The 21,216-nt window shown below is 36.2% G+C and overlaps 1 protein-coding gene across 3 annotated transcripts in view; it reads left to right on the top strand.

Annotated features, from left to right (window-relative positions):
• Positions 1-20,998, top strand: part of NEK7 (NIMA related kinase 7) — a 164,653-nt gene extending 143,655 nt beyond the window's left edge. For all 3 annotated transcript variants that reach the window (XM_027610102.2, XM_027610103.2, XM_027610104.2), the window contains one exon: positions 17,989-20,998. In XM_027610102.2, the coding sequence (XP_027465903.1) occupies positions 17,989-18,099 (111 nt within the window). In that variant the 3' untranslated portion in view covers positions 18,100-20,998. The remainder of the gene's footprint in view (positions 1-17,988) is intronic.
• Positions 20,999-21,216: the final 218 nt, after the last annotated feature.

Genomic DNA, 21,216 nt, shown 5'->3' with positions numbered 1-21,216 from the left:
ATGATTTTGCCAGTATTTAAGGTGGAGGCAGGCAGAACAGTATCTTGGGTTAACTAAATGTGTTCACATAACTCTTTTTGGAAAGCTTACTGGGGAATCTACCCAGAGAAAACACTGTCTTGAATTAGGACGTCTCACCCTCTCACGAGCAACAGATTTTTTACCCAAGGGAGATGGCAAGGAGCAAAGGAAAAATATAAAACAATTATAACATTCAGTTATTAGGTAGTCTTGTCGCTCTTTCTATCTTGAAATGAATAGCAATCAGTTTGAGTCTTATATAAGGAAAACTGAGTCGGTATAACTTGAATAATAAATATCTCTAAAGAATTTTTACCATATGTAAAGCACTTGAGGCCCTAGAATGTTATAAGTACCTTTTTTTCTTGTGGTTTTGATACTAATAATCAGTGGTGCCTGGGTTTTTTGTTGTTGTTGTTTGTTTCATAGCGTTTGTGTTCAGGTAATTAAACTCTCATAAGGCAATGACGATAATTTAGAAGTATTATCTTTATTTGATGTTAATGCTATTATGTTAGCCATTTTTAATTACTATTTTGGGTATAGAATATAAATATGGCATTTCACAAAACCAACTTCAGAACTCCAGGCCTGGAAATACAGTCGGGTGTGAACAATAATGCAAAATGATGGCAAGAATGTCAGGGGCCGCTCTTTGTTGTGTCATTCATGCTGTCTTCTTTTTTCCGTGCAGCGCATGAATATTTCACATATCTGCATCCTCATCCCCCATTCTTCTTGACTAATTTTCAGACTGTCTGAATTTGCATTTCACATGGTAGCTGATTAGGAGATGCCGAGTGCAGCAGCGGAGCCTCAGCAGGCGGTTACCATGGTGACCTTCAGCAGGATTTTAATGATGATACCACTAGTGGTTCGCTGAAGTCGGCCTGCCTGCAGGGCTACTTCACTGCAGCTAAGTGTGAAGTTGGATATGCGGATTCTCAGCCAAGGGGCAAATATCAAAGTCTGGCCCAGATAGAAGGTCTTAGAGTTGGGAGAGGAAAAGAAGATTCTACTTTTTACTTCACTCTATAGAGTTACCAGTTTCGAAAAGAGATACAAAGCAAAACATGTTCTATGGCTTACTCTCCAAAAAAGACAGGATTTTTACCAATGTGAGGAGCAGCTCCTCACATTGGTAAAAATCTGTCCTTGTACTGTGGGGAAATAGAAGGCTATACAACTGGGTAAACATGGAAACTCAATCTTACGAAAGAAACGAGGTATGAAAAATACAGACTAATAATGTTAACTTTAATCTGTTCAGTTATGTAGAAAAGTTCTCAGAACAAGAGCTTTGTAATGCAGATGTGCTAATAAATATTTTCTCTCCTTAAGCAGGAACTCTGTTTGTAAAATAATTATCCAGAATTTATGGAAGCAGAAACCTGAATAGATTTGATGCTGCCATACTTTAAGGGTATCTTAAATATTTTCTTACATAGTAAGCTTTTTCAATCTTTTCAAAGTTCAAATTGCCATTTAATTTTTTAGCATGGCAGAAGATAGGAAACAATGAAAAGTGAGGTATAAAGTTTTTAAATAGCAAACTTTCACTAAGTGTCGATTTTACAGCTAAAATGGTGGCAGTCTTTATAACTGTTTGAAGAATGAAAAAATTTAAGCGAATTAATGTTCCACTAAATATCTGTTTGAAAGCTTATCAAATTGAGTTAGCTACTGCTAAATTTTTAAGGCTCCAGCCCAAAGAGGTTTAGAAGGGAACATTTCACGAACATAGTGGCTATGCCCCCCGCCAGCCTTGATCAATAGGAATAAGGAACTCTATAAGATTTATTTCTAGGTATAGTCATTCCAGTTAGAAGAACTCAGAGTTTAAAAGCTTGGGAGTTTTTTTATTTCTTATATCCTAAAAAACATAGATACACTTAAACGTTACAGACCAAAAATGAGAAATAGTGTCCTTTGGAGAAATAAGCCTGTATGTCAAATCTTTCCTTGTGAATTATGCTATTATTGTTATTATGTACAAATTACTAGGATTCTAGATTGAAATATGTCAGCTGTACATGAATGATACCAAGATACGTATATTTTGTAGCTTAGTAAAATATTTTTGTTTATGACAGTATCTTTGGGTGTTCAGTATTCTTTCTTTTTCCAGTAATGATCTCATCCATATATCAGTGGGGAACTACTGTCCTTAAACCTAAAGATCTTGAGTTGAAAAGATAGGTATTTTTCCTTAGATAGCTCTTAAGTTTAATTAAAATTGGTATCATTAGTGATTGTGAAATTAACATCTGTGAAGCCGACGTTTATTGAACATTTACTATGTTCCAGGAATTATGACTCAAAAGGCCCCTTGTAATCTGATCCAAGCTTATCTCTCCAGACTTACGTATCTCAGGAGACCCTCTTCTTTCCCTCATTCTACCAGTATAGGTTCTACTAAAATTTCCGTGAATTTCCATGAATTTATGGACGCTGTTTCCTCTTTCTGAAGCATCCCTTCCCCTGTTCTTTACCAGGCAAACTTCTCTCTTCGAAGAAAAGCTTGGGCATCGTCTTCTGCGTGAAGTTATCCTGCCCTCCTTTCTTCTCTCCCCCCCACACCTCGGCAGTACACTGCGTGGCGCTTGTTTCTTTACACACACACACACACACACACACACACACACACACACACACCCCACCCCCGTCTAGCTCCTGCCCCTGCGCGCGCACACACGCACACACACACACACACACGCACACACACACACACACACACACACACACCCCACCCCCGTCTAGCTCCTGCCCCTGAGGAACAGTAACTGCTTTTTATCTGTGTATCTCTAGGGCCTGGCATATTAAAAAGGTTCAGTGATTGATTGAGGGAATGAGGAAGTGAAAGAGTGAGATTAAAGTAATAAATGAAAAAAACAAATGCACCAATTATTTGGGAATTGCATGAATGAGGGAAACTTCTCCAAAGAACGCTCCATTCAGTAAAGGTAGAAAATTACCCAAAAAGGCCAGAAGCTGTGATAATTTTATTTTAATGATATTACCCACTATATGACTTTCCATTCTTATCAGCAAGCAGTGTCATTTCTGGAATGCCCAGTGTCCATTTACTGGAAAATAAGACCAACAGATTTTTTCCTTCAGTTTCAGTATTTAATTTCTTTGAGAGTCACAGGAGTGGTCATCAAAAGTATGCATTTTCAGGGCGCCTGGGTGGCTCAGTCATTTAAGCATCTGCCTTCGGCTCAGGTCGTGATCCCCGAGTCCTGGGATCAAGCCCCGCATCAGGCTGCCTGCTCATTGAGGAGCCTGCTTCTCCCTCTCTCTCTGCCTGCCACCCCCACCCCCGCTTGTGCTCGCTCTCTCTCTCTCTCTGTGTCAAATAAATAAATAAAAGCTTTAAAAAAAAAGTATGCATTTTCACTGTTGTTCACTAAATTATCTCATGACTCTTAAGTTGAAAAAAAAAACCCATTATATAGTTATATTGACAATTATTTAGAAAGTACAGAATGCAACTCTATACTGGGTCCTTTTTAGTCAACATATTTTTTGAAAATTTGAGCATTAACATCATGCAGAATATAGATTCTCTTTCAATACCTTTTATGTATTGTAAAAAAATTCCTAATTTAAATAGAGAAGACATGAGAAACATTGAACAGAACTGTACCTTGGTGGTGGTTTTTGGCAGATTTGTCTTCATTTTAGATTTGAACAGAGAAGTTTGAATGGAAACTCTGAAAAGTTGAGTCAAGGGTTTGTAGATGGAAGTGAAAAATGGAAATAAGTAGGGGAGAATAGGGTGATCTTGGTTTGAGAAAATAGAGAGAAACAGGATTTGAAAAAACAATGCTTTGTGTGAAAAAGAAATTCAGCACCTATAGAGCATTGGTGAGAGGGTTAAAAGCTCTTTAATGAAGTCAGCTTATTAGAGCAGTGCTTGTTGATCTGAACTGATTGCTATAGCAGATACATATCTGTTTAGGGGTCATTTTAAGTTCACTGTAAATAACAAAAACTTTTGTAGGACACAATATCTGTGGTTGTCTTCTAATTATATTTTTGAGAACTTGCTAATTCAGTAGGTCATCTTCATTTTATTCCTGCAGAAACCAAAATGTAATTTGGGAAATAGAATTATTGAGCCAGTAATCAATTTTCTAATTGTTTAATGCTTCTCTTGTGCATTAAATGTGTTCATTTTGTCACTTTATATTTCCAGCTCACAGATAGAAAGGTATCTGTTTTTATTAAAAATCAATGACTGGGACTACTTCTCAAGTACAGAATTATCTTCTTAAATATCAACCTAAAAGGTCACATCTAATCAAAGAACTAATGGAGAATAAATGAACTCTCATAAACTTTTACCTCACAAATAACAAACTTTTTACTTTAATCCCCCCCCCCCCTTTTTTTAAAGAGAAATGGAAGGCAAGAGGGGAGGGTTTTGTTCTATCTTTCTGCCTTCCCAGAAATAGTTTAGTGGTGTAGCCCGCTGCTTTCCTTAAATGCATTAATTAAGAATTTCTAGCACTAGGGGCGGCTGGGTGGCTCAGTTGGTTAAGCGTCTGCCTTCGGTTCAGGTCATTGATCCCAGGGTCTTGGGATCAAGTCCCACATTGGGCTCCCTGCTCAGCAGGGAATCTGCTTCTCCTTCTGCCTGCCACTCCCCCTGCTTGTGCTCTGTCTCTCTCTCCAGCTTGCTCTCTCTCTCAAATAAATAAAATCTTTAAAAAAAAGAAGAAATATGACTTCTTAAAAAAGAATTTCTAGCACCATTTTCATTACTCTTGGGACAAGAAAAGTATTGATTTTTCCAGAGTGTTTTAAATATAAGGATTAAAGAGCACAGTGCTTTTTCTATGCTTGATGATATATGAATAACAAAATAATAATAAAAATAAATTTTTCATGGGGCGCCTGGGTGGCTCAGTCGTTAAGCGTCTGCCTTCAGCTCAGGTCAGGATCCCAGGTCCTGGGATCGAGCCCCGCATCGGGCTCCCTGCTCCGCAGGAAGCCTGCTTCTCCCTCTCCCACTCCCCCTGCTTGTGTTCCCTCTCTCGCTGTCTCTGTCAAATAAATAAATAAAATTTTTAAAAAATAAATAAAAAAATAAATTTTTCGTTGAACTAAATGGACTTCAGATATTTTTAGGTTCTTGTAGAGTATAAATATATTTACATGGTTTTAAATAAAATTGGAATACTGATTTCTTTTTCAAGTTTAGAAATCACAGTTGTTTTTTTTAAAGCCACGTAAGAACTTTGCCATTAAAGAAGTAAGGGCATTGGTGTTCTTCCCATTTCACACATGAGCAAATAGAGAACCGGGTAGTGCCAGAGCCACTCATAGACTCCAGCACGCCTCCACCTCACAGCATCCCACTGCTTACACTACAAGATCACACCACCTGAAGTAAACTCTCAGGTAATGTGTGAGTGAGCGTTTCATGATTTCTTTCCACTGTTAGACTTAGCAGTCCTTCATCTTTCTTTTCTCTGTTCTCACCCACCATGTTTACTGGGACTCTCCATCCCTCTGCCTTGCGATAACTGGGGGCTCATGTAATAATGAAAGGAAAGAATGAGGAAGCTATTTGCAGAAGGGTAGCATTTTTCTTACATATTAGAGTATGTAGACACTGCATATGTGTCCAGTAAGATAGCACATATGTTGATCCATAATCTGCTAATCAAAAAATGTTTAGCTTGTCACAGTTTTACTAGTAAGATATAATTTATTTTCCAAAAGGTTACCCTTAAAGATAGCAAGAGGCAAAGAATGAAGGGGGGGAATTGGAGGGGGAGACGAACCATGAGAGACGATGGACTCTGAAAAACAAACTGAGGGTTCTAGAGGGGAGGGGAGTGGGAGGATGGGTTAGCCTGGTGATGGGTATTAAGGAGGGCACGTTCTGCGTGGAGCACTGGGTGTTATATGCAAATAATGAAACATGGAACACTACATCAAAAACTAATGATGTAATGTATGGTGATTAACATAACATAATAAAAAAAGGGGACTGCTAAATGAACAATTTAGAAATTATAACTGAATTTTTTACCTAACATTTTTTTTAAAGATTTTATTTATTTATTAGAGAGCAAGAGCATGAGCGGGGGAAGAGCAGAGGGAGAGGGACAAACAGATGTGGGGCTGGATCCCAGGATCCTGAGATCATGACTCAAGCTGAAATCAAGAGTCAGACTGAATCACCCAGGCACCTACCTAACATTTATAAATAATTTTTGTTTATATTTAAATTCAGAGTATGTTTGGGGCACCTGGGTGACTCAGTCAGTTAAGTGTCTGCCTTAGGATCAGGTCTGGCTCCCTGCTCAGCAGGGAGCCTGTTTCTCCCTCTGCCACTGCCCCTCCCCCCACCTCATGTGCTCTATCACTCTCTCTCTCTCAAATAAATAAAAATAAAATATTTAAAAGAAAGAAAGAAATTCAGAATATGTTTAAAGAAGCTTATCATGAAATTTGAGTCAGTAACAAAAACATGACCTTTGTTTTAGTCATAAAAGAACTACTTCGTGTATATAAGGGAAAAACTGAAAGTGTCAGGTACAGATTATTTTTGCATATTTTGAAGTTAAACTAAGCTTTAGTAAGCTTTTTTATTCATTTGAGCAGTCTAAATAGTTCTATTTTATAGTTGCTAGATTCACAAATTTTAATAGAACTATATAAATTCCCTGGAGTTGTTAGTTGAAATTAACCAATGTTATTTAAATTGGTACTGGAAGATTCTTCCTAATACACTATCCCAAGAATATTTAAATGAGAGATGTTAAATTAAATGGCACAATAAATGTTTGGCACTAAATCTTTAGTTTTCACAAATATTTCTGTACTCCTTATAATCATGTAATCCAGTGCTAAGTGAGATGAGACTGTTTATAATAAATATGTAACTGTGCCGTTATTTATTAAGATTAACTTAACATTGGATGTTATTTCAAACACTGTTAATAATATTTGATTTTCCTTCTTAAAAATGGGTTTAGTAAGTTAGGTATTCTCATCACTTATAATGTCAATTGACCACCTTACTTAGAGTTGCCATATAAGATTAGATCTTAAGCTTTGAATGTTCCATTTTTGTTTAAAAAATATATTTAAGTAGGCCCTTTGTTCACTTATGCTTCTGAAGTGACACTGGGGACTTGCTCCTTGAAGACACGAATCCAAAACGGTGCCCTATATTTCACATATCCTGTGGGATCCTATAAAACCATGTAACTTTCTGTAAGACTTTCACAGTTTTCAAAAGACACACTGAATGATCTTCAGTTGTGAAATACAGACATTACATTACCTTATATCTGTGTAAGATTGCTTTTTTTCCCCCCTTTTCCCTCTACCCCCAAGTCAATCACTAGTGACGCTTTGGTGTACAAGTTGGATACGCCTAATCATTTTGTATAAATATCTAAAGCTCCAAAATATAGTGTACTTTAATGTATTAGACCCACTTTGGGGTGCTAAAATGTGTCCTTGGATAGATGGAAATTGGGTATATCTGGGAGGCTGATATAACATAATTGGTCTCAGAGGGATTAAGATGGGGGTGAAAAAGAAACAGTACCAATAGCACCAGTCTTTATTATTCTGTTGAGAATTGTGTTAGTGACCTAAAGCTATAATGCACAAAGAGCCCTATTGTTATTACCTGTACGTGACTGAACTTGATACATAATTGGGTTATCGCCCTGACAACAATGACTGTTCACACTCTCTTCTTTTTAATATTTCTGGTGCTAACCCACATGCTTTGATATTTCTTTGGAAATATATAGATCAGTCTATATTAGTATATTAGTATTTTCTCCACTTTACTGAAAACAAATATTAATTTCCATATGACTGTGATTTCATAATCCTTTAGAAAGGTTATAGAGAATTCATTTTATTTTTACTGTACGCTTTTTCTCATTTAAATGTTTCTGTATTGCTTTTTAAATATCCCTTAAGCATCTGAATTAAGCAGTTTTTGTCTTCTCTGATTTTGTAAAGGCTTTTGCATATTCAGATCTCTGTTTCGCCTATTTTTATCTTGTTATATAAAACATTTTAAAAAAAACAAAGTACATATTTTTATAAACATGTGTTAAGTAACGCAAACTAATTTTTTTGACATAATGTAAGCCATGAAATGTTTCTTTACTTCTATTTATTTTTTATCAAAGTTGTAATATCTACTGATTTTGGCATTATTTCTCTAATTTGAAGGAATAAATGAAAAATGAATTCCCTCAATTCAAACACAAAGATTTTTTTTTGAGCAAGTTGCCTAATGATGTTATTAGAATTAAAGCCTGACATACAAGAATGTATAGGAAATTCTTAAAGTGATTGTATGAACATGTTTTCCTCAAACATGGTTAATAATAATAGTACTTAGAATTTTTGCAGACTATTAGTTAGATGTTAAAGGTTTTTAACTTCTTTTCTTCCAGAGGCTTATAGGAACTTTTTTTTAAAATATAAAGACTGACATTAAGGGAAATCGCTAAGATAATTACCACATTCTGATTATTTAATGTCTGACTTTCTGATAGAAAAATTAGAGACATTTTTTATAATTTATCAAGTCACTATGTAAGTTTATAATCTGGCATAAAGAAACCATCCATGTTAAAATTCAACTACATTTTATTTGTTTGGAGGGAGTTACTGTCACTTTAATCAATGAGTCAGATTAGAAATAACATTAAAATTGTCACTCGAAGCATAATACTAATCTTAATATTTTTGTGTTATCATTTAAATGTATCTCTTACGGATAAAGTAGGCCTGTATCTCATTGTGAGTTTTGTAGAATGCTAGAGAAAATTTTTGGGTTTGCTTTTTGATCAAAGTTGGCCTATGAAATATGAGGGCAGATTGATTAATTTAGAAACTAGATGAGCCAATGTTAGAGCTAGCATTCTTTTGAGAATCAAATAGTCTAAAACTGTCTTTGTCTATCTGGAAGGTCTCCCACTTTTGTGCAGAGGTGGCCGTGAGGGAACCTGCAGACCACATTAGGATTTTTCGCAGGCAGTATAACACAGTAACTTTAAAAGCCCAGACTCTGAAGCTAGACTACTTCAGTTCAATTTCAAGCTGTTCTCTTTACTACCTTTGTGACCTTGGGAATGTTACTCCTCTGTAAAATGTCATAGTAGTAGTGCTTACCTCAAAGAGTTGTTATTAAGACTGAATCATTAAGCCATGTGCAGATGTATAGAATCGTGCCTGATTCATGATAAGAACTCAATAAATACCAGCTTTTCGGAAATGGTTTTCTCTCTGCTCTGGTACTAGAAATAACATATAGTCAAAGCCCCAGAGTTACCTTATAGAGCATAAAGATCTTACCATATAGAACATGAAAATGTTCAGGGGACTGTATTCCAGTTTTTCACTGGAAACCTAAGAAAACTAACTACTGGTTGTATCGAGCATCTCCATCTAAGTAACGTGGCCTCTAGACGTGTCTCCTGGCTGTGAAAAATGAAACTATGAGTAACCAAATGAACCTGTTATAGGGTAGTTATTTGACAACTTAAAATTTGGAAACTGTCTGGCAAAGGTAAGAGTTTTTCCTCTTCCTCTGCTTAATGACTTTTAAACTCTCTATTCTGTCTCTTAATGTTTCTGGTTTCTGATAAGTAGGTGACAGTTTTATCCTCCTATTCATGATAGCAGGAGCACAAATAACTCTACCATGTAAAGTGAAACTGTACTTTTGTATACGTTCAAAGAAGACAGGATGAGATGTGACCTTATTTATATAACGTGAATTGTTGTTATCTGGTATGACAAGAGACCATTCATAGATCCATATAAATTTGCAATTTTAAACCAAATTATTAAAGACATCAAACTTAGTCCATGGCTGTTTGTAACATGTTGTGATTTTTTTCCCTTTACATTGCCAAAGACTGTTGTAGCTGATTTTTCCTCCACTACGTTAACAAGTCTATTTAGATGTATCTTTAGAACAACCAGTAGTTATCTCATATATATCAAGGAAAACTGCATCCATTTAAGAATGCAGGTCTATGTAAATCTCCCATTTTGTGTTCCACTCTGCCTTTTTTTCAAAAAGGATTTGAGATAACTTACAGTAAATGACATGACTTGGGGCACCTGGGTGGCTCAGTCAGTTAAGCGTCTGCCTTTGGTTCAGGTCATGATCCCAGGACATCCTGGGATCAAGCGCCATGTCAGGCTCTGCTGAGCAGGGAGTCTGCTTCTCCCTCTCCCTCTGCCCCTCCGCCCACTTGTGCTCGCTCTCTCAAATAAGATCTTTAAAAAAAAATTAAAAAGTAAAATAAAAAAAAAGACATGACTTAACAAGTTATTAAAATAGAAATGGAAGTACAAATTCAGAACCAAGGATTAAAGGGAATGGAGGCACACCTATCTTACTGACCAGCAGAGTTGCCATGGTTGAGCTGTTCATCTAGTTATTGCTTCCTTTCTGTCAGGGCTCAAAGGGCTGTTTCTGTTTTTAGGGAGGAAATATACCAGTTCCTCAGAGAAGACAAAGTTTTCTCTCACTAAATTATAATAGAAACATCTCCTGTAAGGATCTGTGAGTAATGTACCAGGCAGTATTTTTAGTAGCAACTATACAGAAAATACCTACATGGTATTTGATAAAAGTCAAAAGCAAACATTAAAGCATGGTTTTGGAAAGGCGATTTGGCAGCTGGATAAACCATTGTGCTCCCATGATTTAGCTTCTCGTGGCCTAATTTGATTAAAGGGTAGAGCTAAGATTATCCAAAGTTATAAAGATGAATCTTATCCTATACAGGGTCTTCCTTAAATTTTCATTTTCTTAGCAGGAGTTTCATAGGAGCTATGTAGCACACCTTTCAGTACTCTTTGAACATTCAGATTTTTCAGTATTCAACACACCGTTAAATATTCTTTGACAAGGATTTAGAATGATGGATTCTATTCTTCTCATTTGCTTAAGAGAAAACAAACAGCCAGTCAGCTTTGACACCGTTGATTAAAGCTGAGGCATCTCATGATTGTGTTCATTGGATGGAAGTCAGACCAACCTCTTGAGTATTTGAATAAAGTACCTGAGACGCTAGCTTCTCTACTCTGTGATGGCCACCACATAACTAGTATTTTCTATCGATACCTAGTAACTCATCTCTCTTGATGGGAACTCAGATAATACCTCAGACTAAGTGATATCCCTCTATAGTGGTAATGATTTGAAATTCAACCAATTAGAAATCATTATGCATGCAGATCTGCATTAGTTGTCATGAGGAATTCAAACCAAAAGGCCAAGTTAGATAAAAGTGGGCAAGCTCTCAACAATGGGAAATGGAAAAGGCCTGCATTAAAAATCAAATGACTTGGGTTCCAGTTCAGGTTTCACCATCAATTTTTTAATTGGTTCTTAGGTTTGTTTTTTTTTCTCTCTGTAAATTGAGATTGTTATGAGAGATTACAGTACTTAAAAGGATATGGAAGATTTTGTAAAATATTAAATCCTATATAAATACAGGATTTTTTAAAGTCCAGAATGATACCTGCCTTTAAGACCAAATTAACACATGAATATTTAAGAGAACGATAATGGTGCAAAATTATGTTCAGTATAGGTAATAACGTTTCACTAAAGCTGTCTCCTTTATCTTCATGATCTTGATATAGGAAGAATCACAAAAATTGTTTAATATATAGAATTCAGTTATTTAGATATAGATTCAGAATTAAACCCCAAATTCAGGAATTCACAGTTCCACCCGAACTGCAATATGTTCATACCTCAAATGTGATACCTTCAAAACTTAGTGGCCCTGTTGCCCCTGCAAAGTCACTCTCTCTTCTTTGTCACCTACTTCTGTTAGTGGACACAACATTCTTTCACATTCCCTGGTGAAAACTTCTGATGAACAATATTTCTTGCCTGAAATCTTACAGAAACATTATTGAGCGTTCTGCTGGCATTGCTCTCTTTTTGCTCTATTCCAAGAAAATACGGACTGAAGTGCACCTTTAATGACCTCTCCCTCCTGGCTTAAGTACTGACTTCCTGTGGCCTATAGCAATAGATTCTAAACTCCTTAAGCCTTTCCTTTATTTAGCCTCAGTTTATCATTTTCATCCCTGTTGCTTGCTCCCCAGTCATGCAGAAATACTAGCCGTTGCTTCACACATCTCACACTTTCTTTAGCTCAGCACCTTTGTTCAGTCTGTTACCTCTGCTTAGAATCTTCCCTACCCTTTTATATATCAAACTTATGTTCATGCTTTGGACCTTCGCTCAGCTGCCGCAACCACAAAACCATTCCATTTTCCCTCACTCAGAAGTTACCCATTCATTCTTTTCATTTAACATGTCAGTGAGCACTTACTGTTCATATAATATCCATCCTCCAGGTCTTTCAGTTTAATAGGAGAACACAGATATTAAATGAAGTACAATAAAGTGTTATAAAGGCTTTAATTAAAGCACGTGAACACCTGAAACTAATATAATGTTAATGTCAGCTGTACCTAAAAAAAAAAAAAAAGTATGTGAAGGGTATGATGGAGGGCAAATAGAAAATATTGAGTTCTGAGAGACCTGGATGGCTCAATTGATTAAGCATCTGGCTCATGATCTCAGCTCAGGTTTGATCTCAGGGTCAGGAGTTGAAGCCCCAGGTTGGGCTCCACGCTGGGCATGGAGCTTTATATAAATATATATATATATATATATATATATATATATATATATAAAGTTCTGCATGGTGACAGAGTTATTAAGAAAGGCTTTAGAGAATGAGTAGGTGACAGGCAAGAGAGTAGGAGATTTTGAGGCAGGCTTTGTAAGCAGAGAAGCAACATACACAAAGATTCAGGGCATAAAACAGTTTGGTGAGCACAGAACTGAACGCTTTGTTATGGTTAGAGTGTAGAGTGGGGCTGGAGGGAGGAAGGGTTTGGGGCTAAATATGAGGCTGGAAAGGTAAGCAAGAGCCAGATGTTAGAAGCCCATAATAAACCATGCTAATGGTTAGACTTTGTAGAGGGCAGTGGGGAGACATTGAAATGTTTAATGTTGAAGTGTGGTCAACTTGGTGTTTACAGGCAGTGATAGGGAGATTGGAAGAAACTGGAGGTAAAACTGTCAGTGGGAAGATTATCCCTTGAGTGTAAGCAGTGGAGCCTAAGGCAAGAAGAAAAACAGTCAGGAAACAGGAAGACTTGGTTGATGATTGTTGGGCCAGGGGGAGGAAGTATGAAGAAGTGTCTCCTATGAATTTTAGATTTCTGGCTTGAGAAATTGGAGGCACTGCCAAGATAGAACTGGTTTGGGGAGGAAATTAATAAGATCTCAGTTCCGAACATGTTTAATATGAGGTATTCATAGATAGATATGCTCAGAAGCCAGGCAGAAATATATGAATAGAGCCCATGAAGAGGTCTGGCCTGAAGATACATATGGGTGTGTGTTCCTCAGCGTGTTGTGTGGGCAGTTATTAAAGCCATGGGAGTAAGTAAAAGTTGTATAGGATAGAAAGGGGGAGAGAGAGAAGATAAAAGAGCTAAGGAAAGAAATGAACCTCGGAGCATGCTGACAGTAGAGGGACTGCCAGAGGAAGCTAAACCTCCAAAGGAAGGAAAAGTCAGAGAAATGAGAGAACCAATATGGAGTCTTGGAGCCAGAGGAGGAGGCAACTCCCAGCAAGGCTGTGATCAGAAGCATCAGCCAGGCAGAAAGTTTGAGTAAGTGGGTAGACAGAAAAGAGTTTGTTAGATTTAGCAAATTGGAAATGCTGCTAAGCTTTGCCAGAGTGATTTCAATGGAGTACTCTTGGGGGGTGGAGGAGATGAAAAAGTGATTATAGTTGGCTTAGATAAGTAGATTAAGGAAGTTGATATAGTAAGGATAGTGGGTTGTTTTGTTTTTTTGTTTTTCCACCCCGAAGAAATTTGGCTGTAGAGTAAATACATTAGATGGGGCAGTGGTTAGGAAGAGAAACTTGACTATACTTACAGACTATGATGAAGAAATCAGCAAATGAGGAGAGGTTGAAAATATGGAAGAGTAATAATAGACAGAATATTCACTCCTTGAATACTCATTCGTAGCAAACTATATTTCAGGTCCTAATGTATAATGGTGTATAATGTATAATTTCTTGGAAGAGATCCCAGTGATAGAATTGAGAGTAGTAGGAAAACAGTATTCTTCTGATGCTAGAACAGAGATGATATGGATCAGATATTGATAGGTTAGGTTGAGATACTGAGGAAAGCTTAAACCTAACTGTTGATTTTTCTCTGTGAAGTAGGAGGTGAAAAAGAATTGAGGACGGTGACTACAGATTAGTGAAGGTTGAAATTAGCCATTGTGGGAAATGGAGTTTATCAGGCAAAACATTTGGATTACAGAACAGCTTTTAAGGTCTAACTACAGTTGGAACCATGAATCTGGTGACTCCAGACTATACGGAGTCTGCAGTTTTCTCCAGCAGTCCTTCACATCCTGGTAGAGAAGCAAACAAAACAATTGTCAGGGTTGATATTGTGAAAAGACAAAGGATTATTAATGGTGCTGCCAAAGAAGTGGTTAAAGGATTGTGCTATGAGGTCTAGCCTGGAAATGAATGACGTAAATCCAGAAGCAGATGATTGACGAGGAGGAAAGGTATTGGAAATGGTCTCAGATCAAAGCACAACCATACTGGGGGACAGGTGTGAGCCCTGGAAGGGCAGGAGCTTGTGCCCACATTTCTTACATGACATAGGACATTGTAAGACTTAGGCTGTACCCCTGGGAGGCAGAGACTAAAATGGAATGAAAGTGAAGATTAAGGCCATGTAATCAAAAAGTTTGTTTCGGATAGAGGATCCAAATGGGCGTCACAGTGACCAAAGGTGTGGTTGTTGTACTTGGGATGAAGAATGCTGTTAGCTGGATGTCCTCAGTGAATGAGATGGAACAACTCGGAGTTAGGTAGATGGAAGGAAAAAGAGGAAAGTAATGATTGTCTCTTCTGGGCAGCCATCTACAGTCTTTTTGCCTCTAACTATCTCACAAATATCTCTTGAGATACCTCTCACTTTGTAGTTTATAATAGAATTAGTTATATGATTTCCTCAGTCTCCCTCAGTCTCACATTTACTTCTTTGCCAGTTCTTCTTCCCCCACTAGATTGTAAGCTGTCCAAAGGCAGGTGCCATGTATATTTCATTTATTGCTTTATCCTTACTACCATTGTAATAAAGTGTCTGGCACATAATAAATGCTCAATAAGATTTTATTGAATGACTGAATGAATGGAGAAGGGAGAGGTAGAAAGGAAAGAGGGGTCAGATTGTCAGGAAGGAAAATGAGTCATTCTCTCACACCCCATCCTGGACAATAGGCCTTCCTTTCTGGGCTGGTTCTTTACCCTGATTTACCCTCAGTGTCCCCAGATGCCAGCACAGTGCTCTACTCTAGATGAGTGAGAATCGCTACTAAAAGCATATTTTAATTTTAAAGGATCTTATTTTCATAGTTTATTAATTTGCTTATTAGATAATTTAGGAAAAAATTTATCAACATTTGATTCATAAATATACTGAGGTATGCATATTTTATATCGTATATGATTTTATACTACGTGACTTGTTAGAAACTTCTCTGGAAAAGATAAATCTTTATGACACAATGAACTACACTTCAGATGAAGATCGAACCACATAAGAAAGAGGAAAAGTAAGGGCGGTATTGCTCTGGCTCTGTCTACTGTAGTGTTTCTGACTCTCCTGTCAGTCCTTAGGAAGGCTGTCCGGAAGGAGGGGTAATAAAGCAGCGGCTCAGGCGCCCTCTCCACTCCCTCCCCATTTACTGTATTCTTTACTACATCTGGTTCTCATCTTCCACTTTGGAGAACCGGAGAATCTTTGTCCTCTTCAACTAAATTTATATCCAGCTATCTTTAATCTTGGGCACTTTCTTTTTTAAAAAATTTTATTTATTATTTTTTAAGATTTTATTTATTTTTTTGACAGAGACACAGTGAGAGAGGGAACACAAGCAGGGGGAGTGGGGGGAGGGAGAAGCAGGCTTCCCGTTGAGCAGGGAACCCAATGTGGGGCTCGATGGCGGGGCTCGATGCTGAGCTCGATGCAGGGCTCGATGCTGGGCTTGAGGCTGGGCTCGATCCCAGGACCCAGGGACCATGACCTGAGCTGAAGGCAGATGCTTAACTACTGAGCCACCCAGGTGCCCCTCTTGGGCACTTTCTTTTCTGGACAGGAGAACTTGAGGACCCTTTGCTACAGTAGGTTGGAAATTTCACCCAATTCTGACCTATTAGGCTGGAAAGATGAGGCTTCTGGACCGGTTTGAAGGATGTGGTAGTTTTATTCAGTCAAAAATTGCCATTACATCTATGTGTATCCTGGTTAAATAGAATGAATTTTTGTACCACAGTTACCTTTTTCTATCATCTTCTCTGCTGCTTTTGTCATTTTTATCTCTAAACAAAATATCTGACAACTGGGTGACCTGTTAGAATACATTATCTTTTTAAATACAAGTATCATTATAAATGCTTTTCCTCCTGTTTTCTGTATTGTGTATAATTGGATGTATTTGTTTTTATTTTAATGGGTAAAATGCCAACCTCTTTCTGATTTAAATTTCTCTTAGATCGCCATAATAAAATGCCTTGTGTATTGTTGTACCCCTTAAGGATGTTTAATGCTGTTGTCTGCTGCATTGCAAGGAATATAATTTGAAATCCTCAGACCCTCTCAGTGGGTGTAATATTACCATTAACATTTACTACATGCTAATAACTGGCCAGAAAGAATTAATGCAAGTTTTCAAAATATCTAAATTATTCCTCAAGACATGCATACAAAGCCAAAGAATCTGGCTCTTCCTCTTTATTTGGCTTATCATCTGTGAACGACCACATACAGTGTTACGAAGACACATAGTATCATAAACTGATGGCAGTTGGAATTGAAAATGAAATTCCATATACTTCTACTCAGTGGCTCTAGGACTAGATGGAAGGATTTTTTTCTTTTTTAATTTATTGAAGTGTGCTTATTTTCTGTAATGTAAGTAAGTAAACTTCAGCTCTTTCATCTATAAAGTGAAGATGCTAATACTGCTTCATGCAGTTAAGTATTAGAATACTATTCGTAATTTATCTTGCTTATAATTTATTATTCTAAGTTTAGAAGAGTGCTTTTTCTTTAATAAGAAACTAATAAAAACATTTTATATTTATATAAAATGGTTTATGATAAGTGCATATGAGAGCTAATCTACCCTATGCCTCATATAAATTTAGATCTATAGATATATTGTATATAATTATGAAAATTTAAACTTATAATCAAGGCTAATGTAGTACATTCTAGATCAAATAAATATGTATAACATACCTACAGTTAATTTAGAGCCTCAGAGCTAAAAACCTGTTGTCCTTCATGACTACTGTCTTCTGATAAACTTCTTTGAAAAATAGTAAAATCATTTTAAAGCCTCTTACTGTAGACACTACTTTTTGCTTGACATTAATACTCAACCAGTGACTATACATACTTCTTAGACTTTTCAACTAATTGTAAAATTGTTGACAGTAGTCATATATATATATATTTTTTTAAGTTTTTTCATTCTAATTCCAGTATAGTTAACATACAGTCAGTTTCAGGTGTACAATGTAGTGATTCAACAATTCTATACCTTACTCAGTGCTCATCATAAGTGCACTCCTTGATCCGGACCCTCACCGATTTTGCCCATCCCCCCGCCATCAGTATTCTCTGTAGTTAAGAGTTTGTTTCTTGGTTTGTCTTTTTTTTTTCCTTTGCTCATTTGTTTTGACTCCCAAATTCCACATATGGAGTATTTAGGCACAAAATGTACTTTCCTTGTAAATCTCTGTTTAGTCAGAGTATTGGTAATAGCTAACTGAAATGGTTTTTTAAAGCATTTTGTATTTTCTTTCTCTGTAGCTACGACAGTTAGTGAATATGTGCATCAACCCAGATCCAGAGAAGCGACCAGACATCACCTATGTTTATGACGTAGCCAAGAGGATGCACGCGTGCACCGCAAGCAGCTAAATATGTGGAAGATCATGAAGAACATAACCAAAATAATTTAAAGTATTTTTGTGCAAATCATACCTCCCCGTTTTTGTCTGGGTGTTAAGATGAATCTTTCAGAGCTAATGTGCTTTGAATCCTTAACCAGTTTTCATATAAGCTTCATTTTGTACCAGTTTAAGTCGCCTTCTTGCAAACCCCAAATGACTTTGGATAGTCAGATTGCATGTTAGGAGAGTAAATGAAACTTAATGGTTTTTAATGGCTACAGGTTTTTAGAATTATTTAGTTTTTGTTTTTTGTTTTTTTGGGTTTTTTTGCTGATAAATTGTGTTCAGATAGACTCTCAGTGCCAAATATTGAAGGTGTAGCTTGGCACTCATCAAGATAGACTTGTCACCTGAGGAAAAGTATCTGAACATGTGACTTGTTTGCTTTTTTGTCATTTATGGACATTTGAGATTAACACAATTGTGAACTTTTGTGATTATTTTATTTTTAAAAGTTTGAAGTATGTGTTTTAGTTCTTAGCATTGTAGCTTTCAAATATAATAAGGTAAATGTAGACATAAACTATTTGAGAAACACTTAAAATTCTTAGCTTATACATTCAAAATGCAACTCTTAAATGTGAAAAAATTGGGGGACAAAATGTGAGTCAGACACTGAAGAGTTCTTTGCTTTATTTTGTTTTGTTTTAATATCTCTGATAGTCTCTTTGCATTACAATGGTATAAATGAATCCATTTAAAAAGTGGTTAAGGATTTGTTTGGCTGGTGTGATAGTAATTTTGAAAGTTGCACATTGCCCGAGGCTTTTTTTTGTGTGTTTTTATTATTGTTTGTACTTTTGAAAAATCTTTGAATAATCTTGCAGTACTATATTTCAAGTTGTTTATAAATTTAAATTCTCTCTTCATAATTGTACACTATCGTGTAAGCATGTTTTTATTCATAGATTTTATTGAAGTTCCAATTGGTCCCCTTCAGAAATTTTTTTGTATTCTTCAAGTTACTTTCTTATTTATATTGTATGTGCATTTTATCCATTATGTTTCAGAGTTTCTGAGAACATAGTACCCTTTAAAAATATTTAGTATACCAACACTTTTCCTGGATTAAAAACATTTTTTTTTAACTTTTTAAAACTTGGGCCACCCTGTATGTGTGTATTTTGTCTTGTTAGAGAGGAAGAAAGGATGTGTGTTGCACTGTACCTGTGAATGTTGACACAGTTTCAATGCATTTGACAGGTTGTAATTTTAGAATATGTTTAAAGCAATGAAAACTGGCCATTACCACAGCCAGAATTTTTATAAGATTAACATTTCTGTTGAGAAGCTTTTAGGCAAAGTACTGTATTCATGCATGAAGATGACAGAGATGGTAACGCTTCATTTAGTTTAAGGAAATAGGCCGAGTTTAGTAAATGCTGTCGTGGAGATGTTTTCCCTGAATGCCTTCATGTTAGTGGTGACCACTTCTTCACAGAATTGTGAAAGCCAAAAGGCCGAGTGGCAGTCACCGTTCAAGGAAGCCACGCCACCCTATAAAACCCTGGGATGGATAATCCTGCCAACGTGAAAACCTCATGTTTGGAGAATACTTACCTTTAGCTGATGTAACTGCTGGTTTTGTCTTCTCATATAAGTATTTTTCTTACACTCATTTCAGTACTTTCAAGTCATTTGTAAAACTTTATAAGGGAAAAAGTATAAACTTTTTTTTCTTCCAGAATGTAATCAGTTATGGTGTCTGAAGGGTAATTTTATCTTGGGATAGACAGAGGGCACCTGGGTGGTCCTTTAAATGAGGGCCGGATACATTGTTTTTACCAGATTCCAGTTACTTACAACTTTTACACTGAGCACCCATAGATTTGTCTCCAGAAGTATGAACAAGTAGAATTGTTCTTGTTGACCATTAGTATCATGTTCATCTTATTATAATATAATTGAGAGGAAATTGTTCTGTAGTTGGAACAGATAATCTCCCTTTTTCTTGCAATCTTTAAAAATACATGAATCTAAAATTCATTTGCTTAACCCCTCACAGTGACTATTAAGCAAAGATTTAAGCTTTTCTTTTCAGTGAATCTCTCTGCTAGAAGGAAATAGCTGAGAAGAATTTAGTGATCAGGGAAATCCGTTATTATTTTATACATGTGGAAACTTCTTGTTTTGGGTATTGTATCTTTTTCCTGTCTAAGTGTTCATATTTTTTCCTGAGGAAACCACTGTGTAAACAACAAGTTTTAATTTTGAATGAGATCATTTCAAAGAATTATGAAGATGATTAGAAGTTTTAATTTTTTATATTCACCTATGAAATATTCTCTCTCTATTTCTGTTTATAAGTAAATTTTGTACTGATTAAGTAAAACATTTGAATTGAATTGGGAAACAGTAAAATGAAAGGTACATGGGATTCTAACCCTTATTTAGACATTGGTACCAGTTCCCCAGAAGAAAATGTGGGGTAACTTTGTTTTGTATGCTGAGGTTTAGGAATGGTGGATGAAGGGTATTCCTATATAAAGTGCTCAACAATGTGCAATGATTGTAAATTTAGTAAGATATTACAGTCATTTCATGAATGCTTTACCATTTTACATAATACCTATTACAAAACACCTTTCTTGTATCAATATACTTCAGGTGTTGCTGTTAACATTTACATGATATTTATTTTAACCAAAATGTTATTCATATTAAATGTTTTTTCTTTAAAATGAATGTATTATGTTATAACCCACAGATGCGTAATTATCCTATGCCTCATATTTCAATAGTACTGTAATATGGACTTCTTTTGTGAAATACTTTTATTTTGTTATGCTTCAGATACACATACTAAGAAGATTCTGTTGTTAGATTTGAAAATTGTATAATACCCTAATATAAATAAAAGTATAAAATTAAAAAATGGGTACAATAAAATTTTTGTGTATCTGTGATTTTTTTCCCCTCCTAAAGTCGGCCATTGTTTATTTCACTTAACATTTAACCTACAGAAGAAACAGTTCTTGTTCATTTCCATGACTTTACCATTTTGGGAGAGGCCTAAGACTTCAAACAGTTGAGGGTGATAATGGAGCTCTGACAGATGCTAAGTAGTTTAATAAATATGCATTAA

The sequence above is a fragment of the Zalophus californianus genome, chromosome 10 (assembly GCF_009762305.2).
Source record: "Zalophus californianus isolate mZalCal1 chromosome 10, mZalCal1.pri.v2, whole genome shotgun sequence".
In the NCBI taxonomy this organism is placed as follows: domain Eukaryota; kingdom Metazoa; phylum Chordata; class Mammalia; order Carnivora; family Otariidae; genus Zalophus; species Zalophus californianus.
Note: the sequence above shows the minus strand (reverse complement) of the source record. Positions and strands in the feature narration are given on the sequence as shown.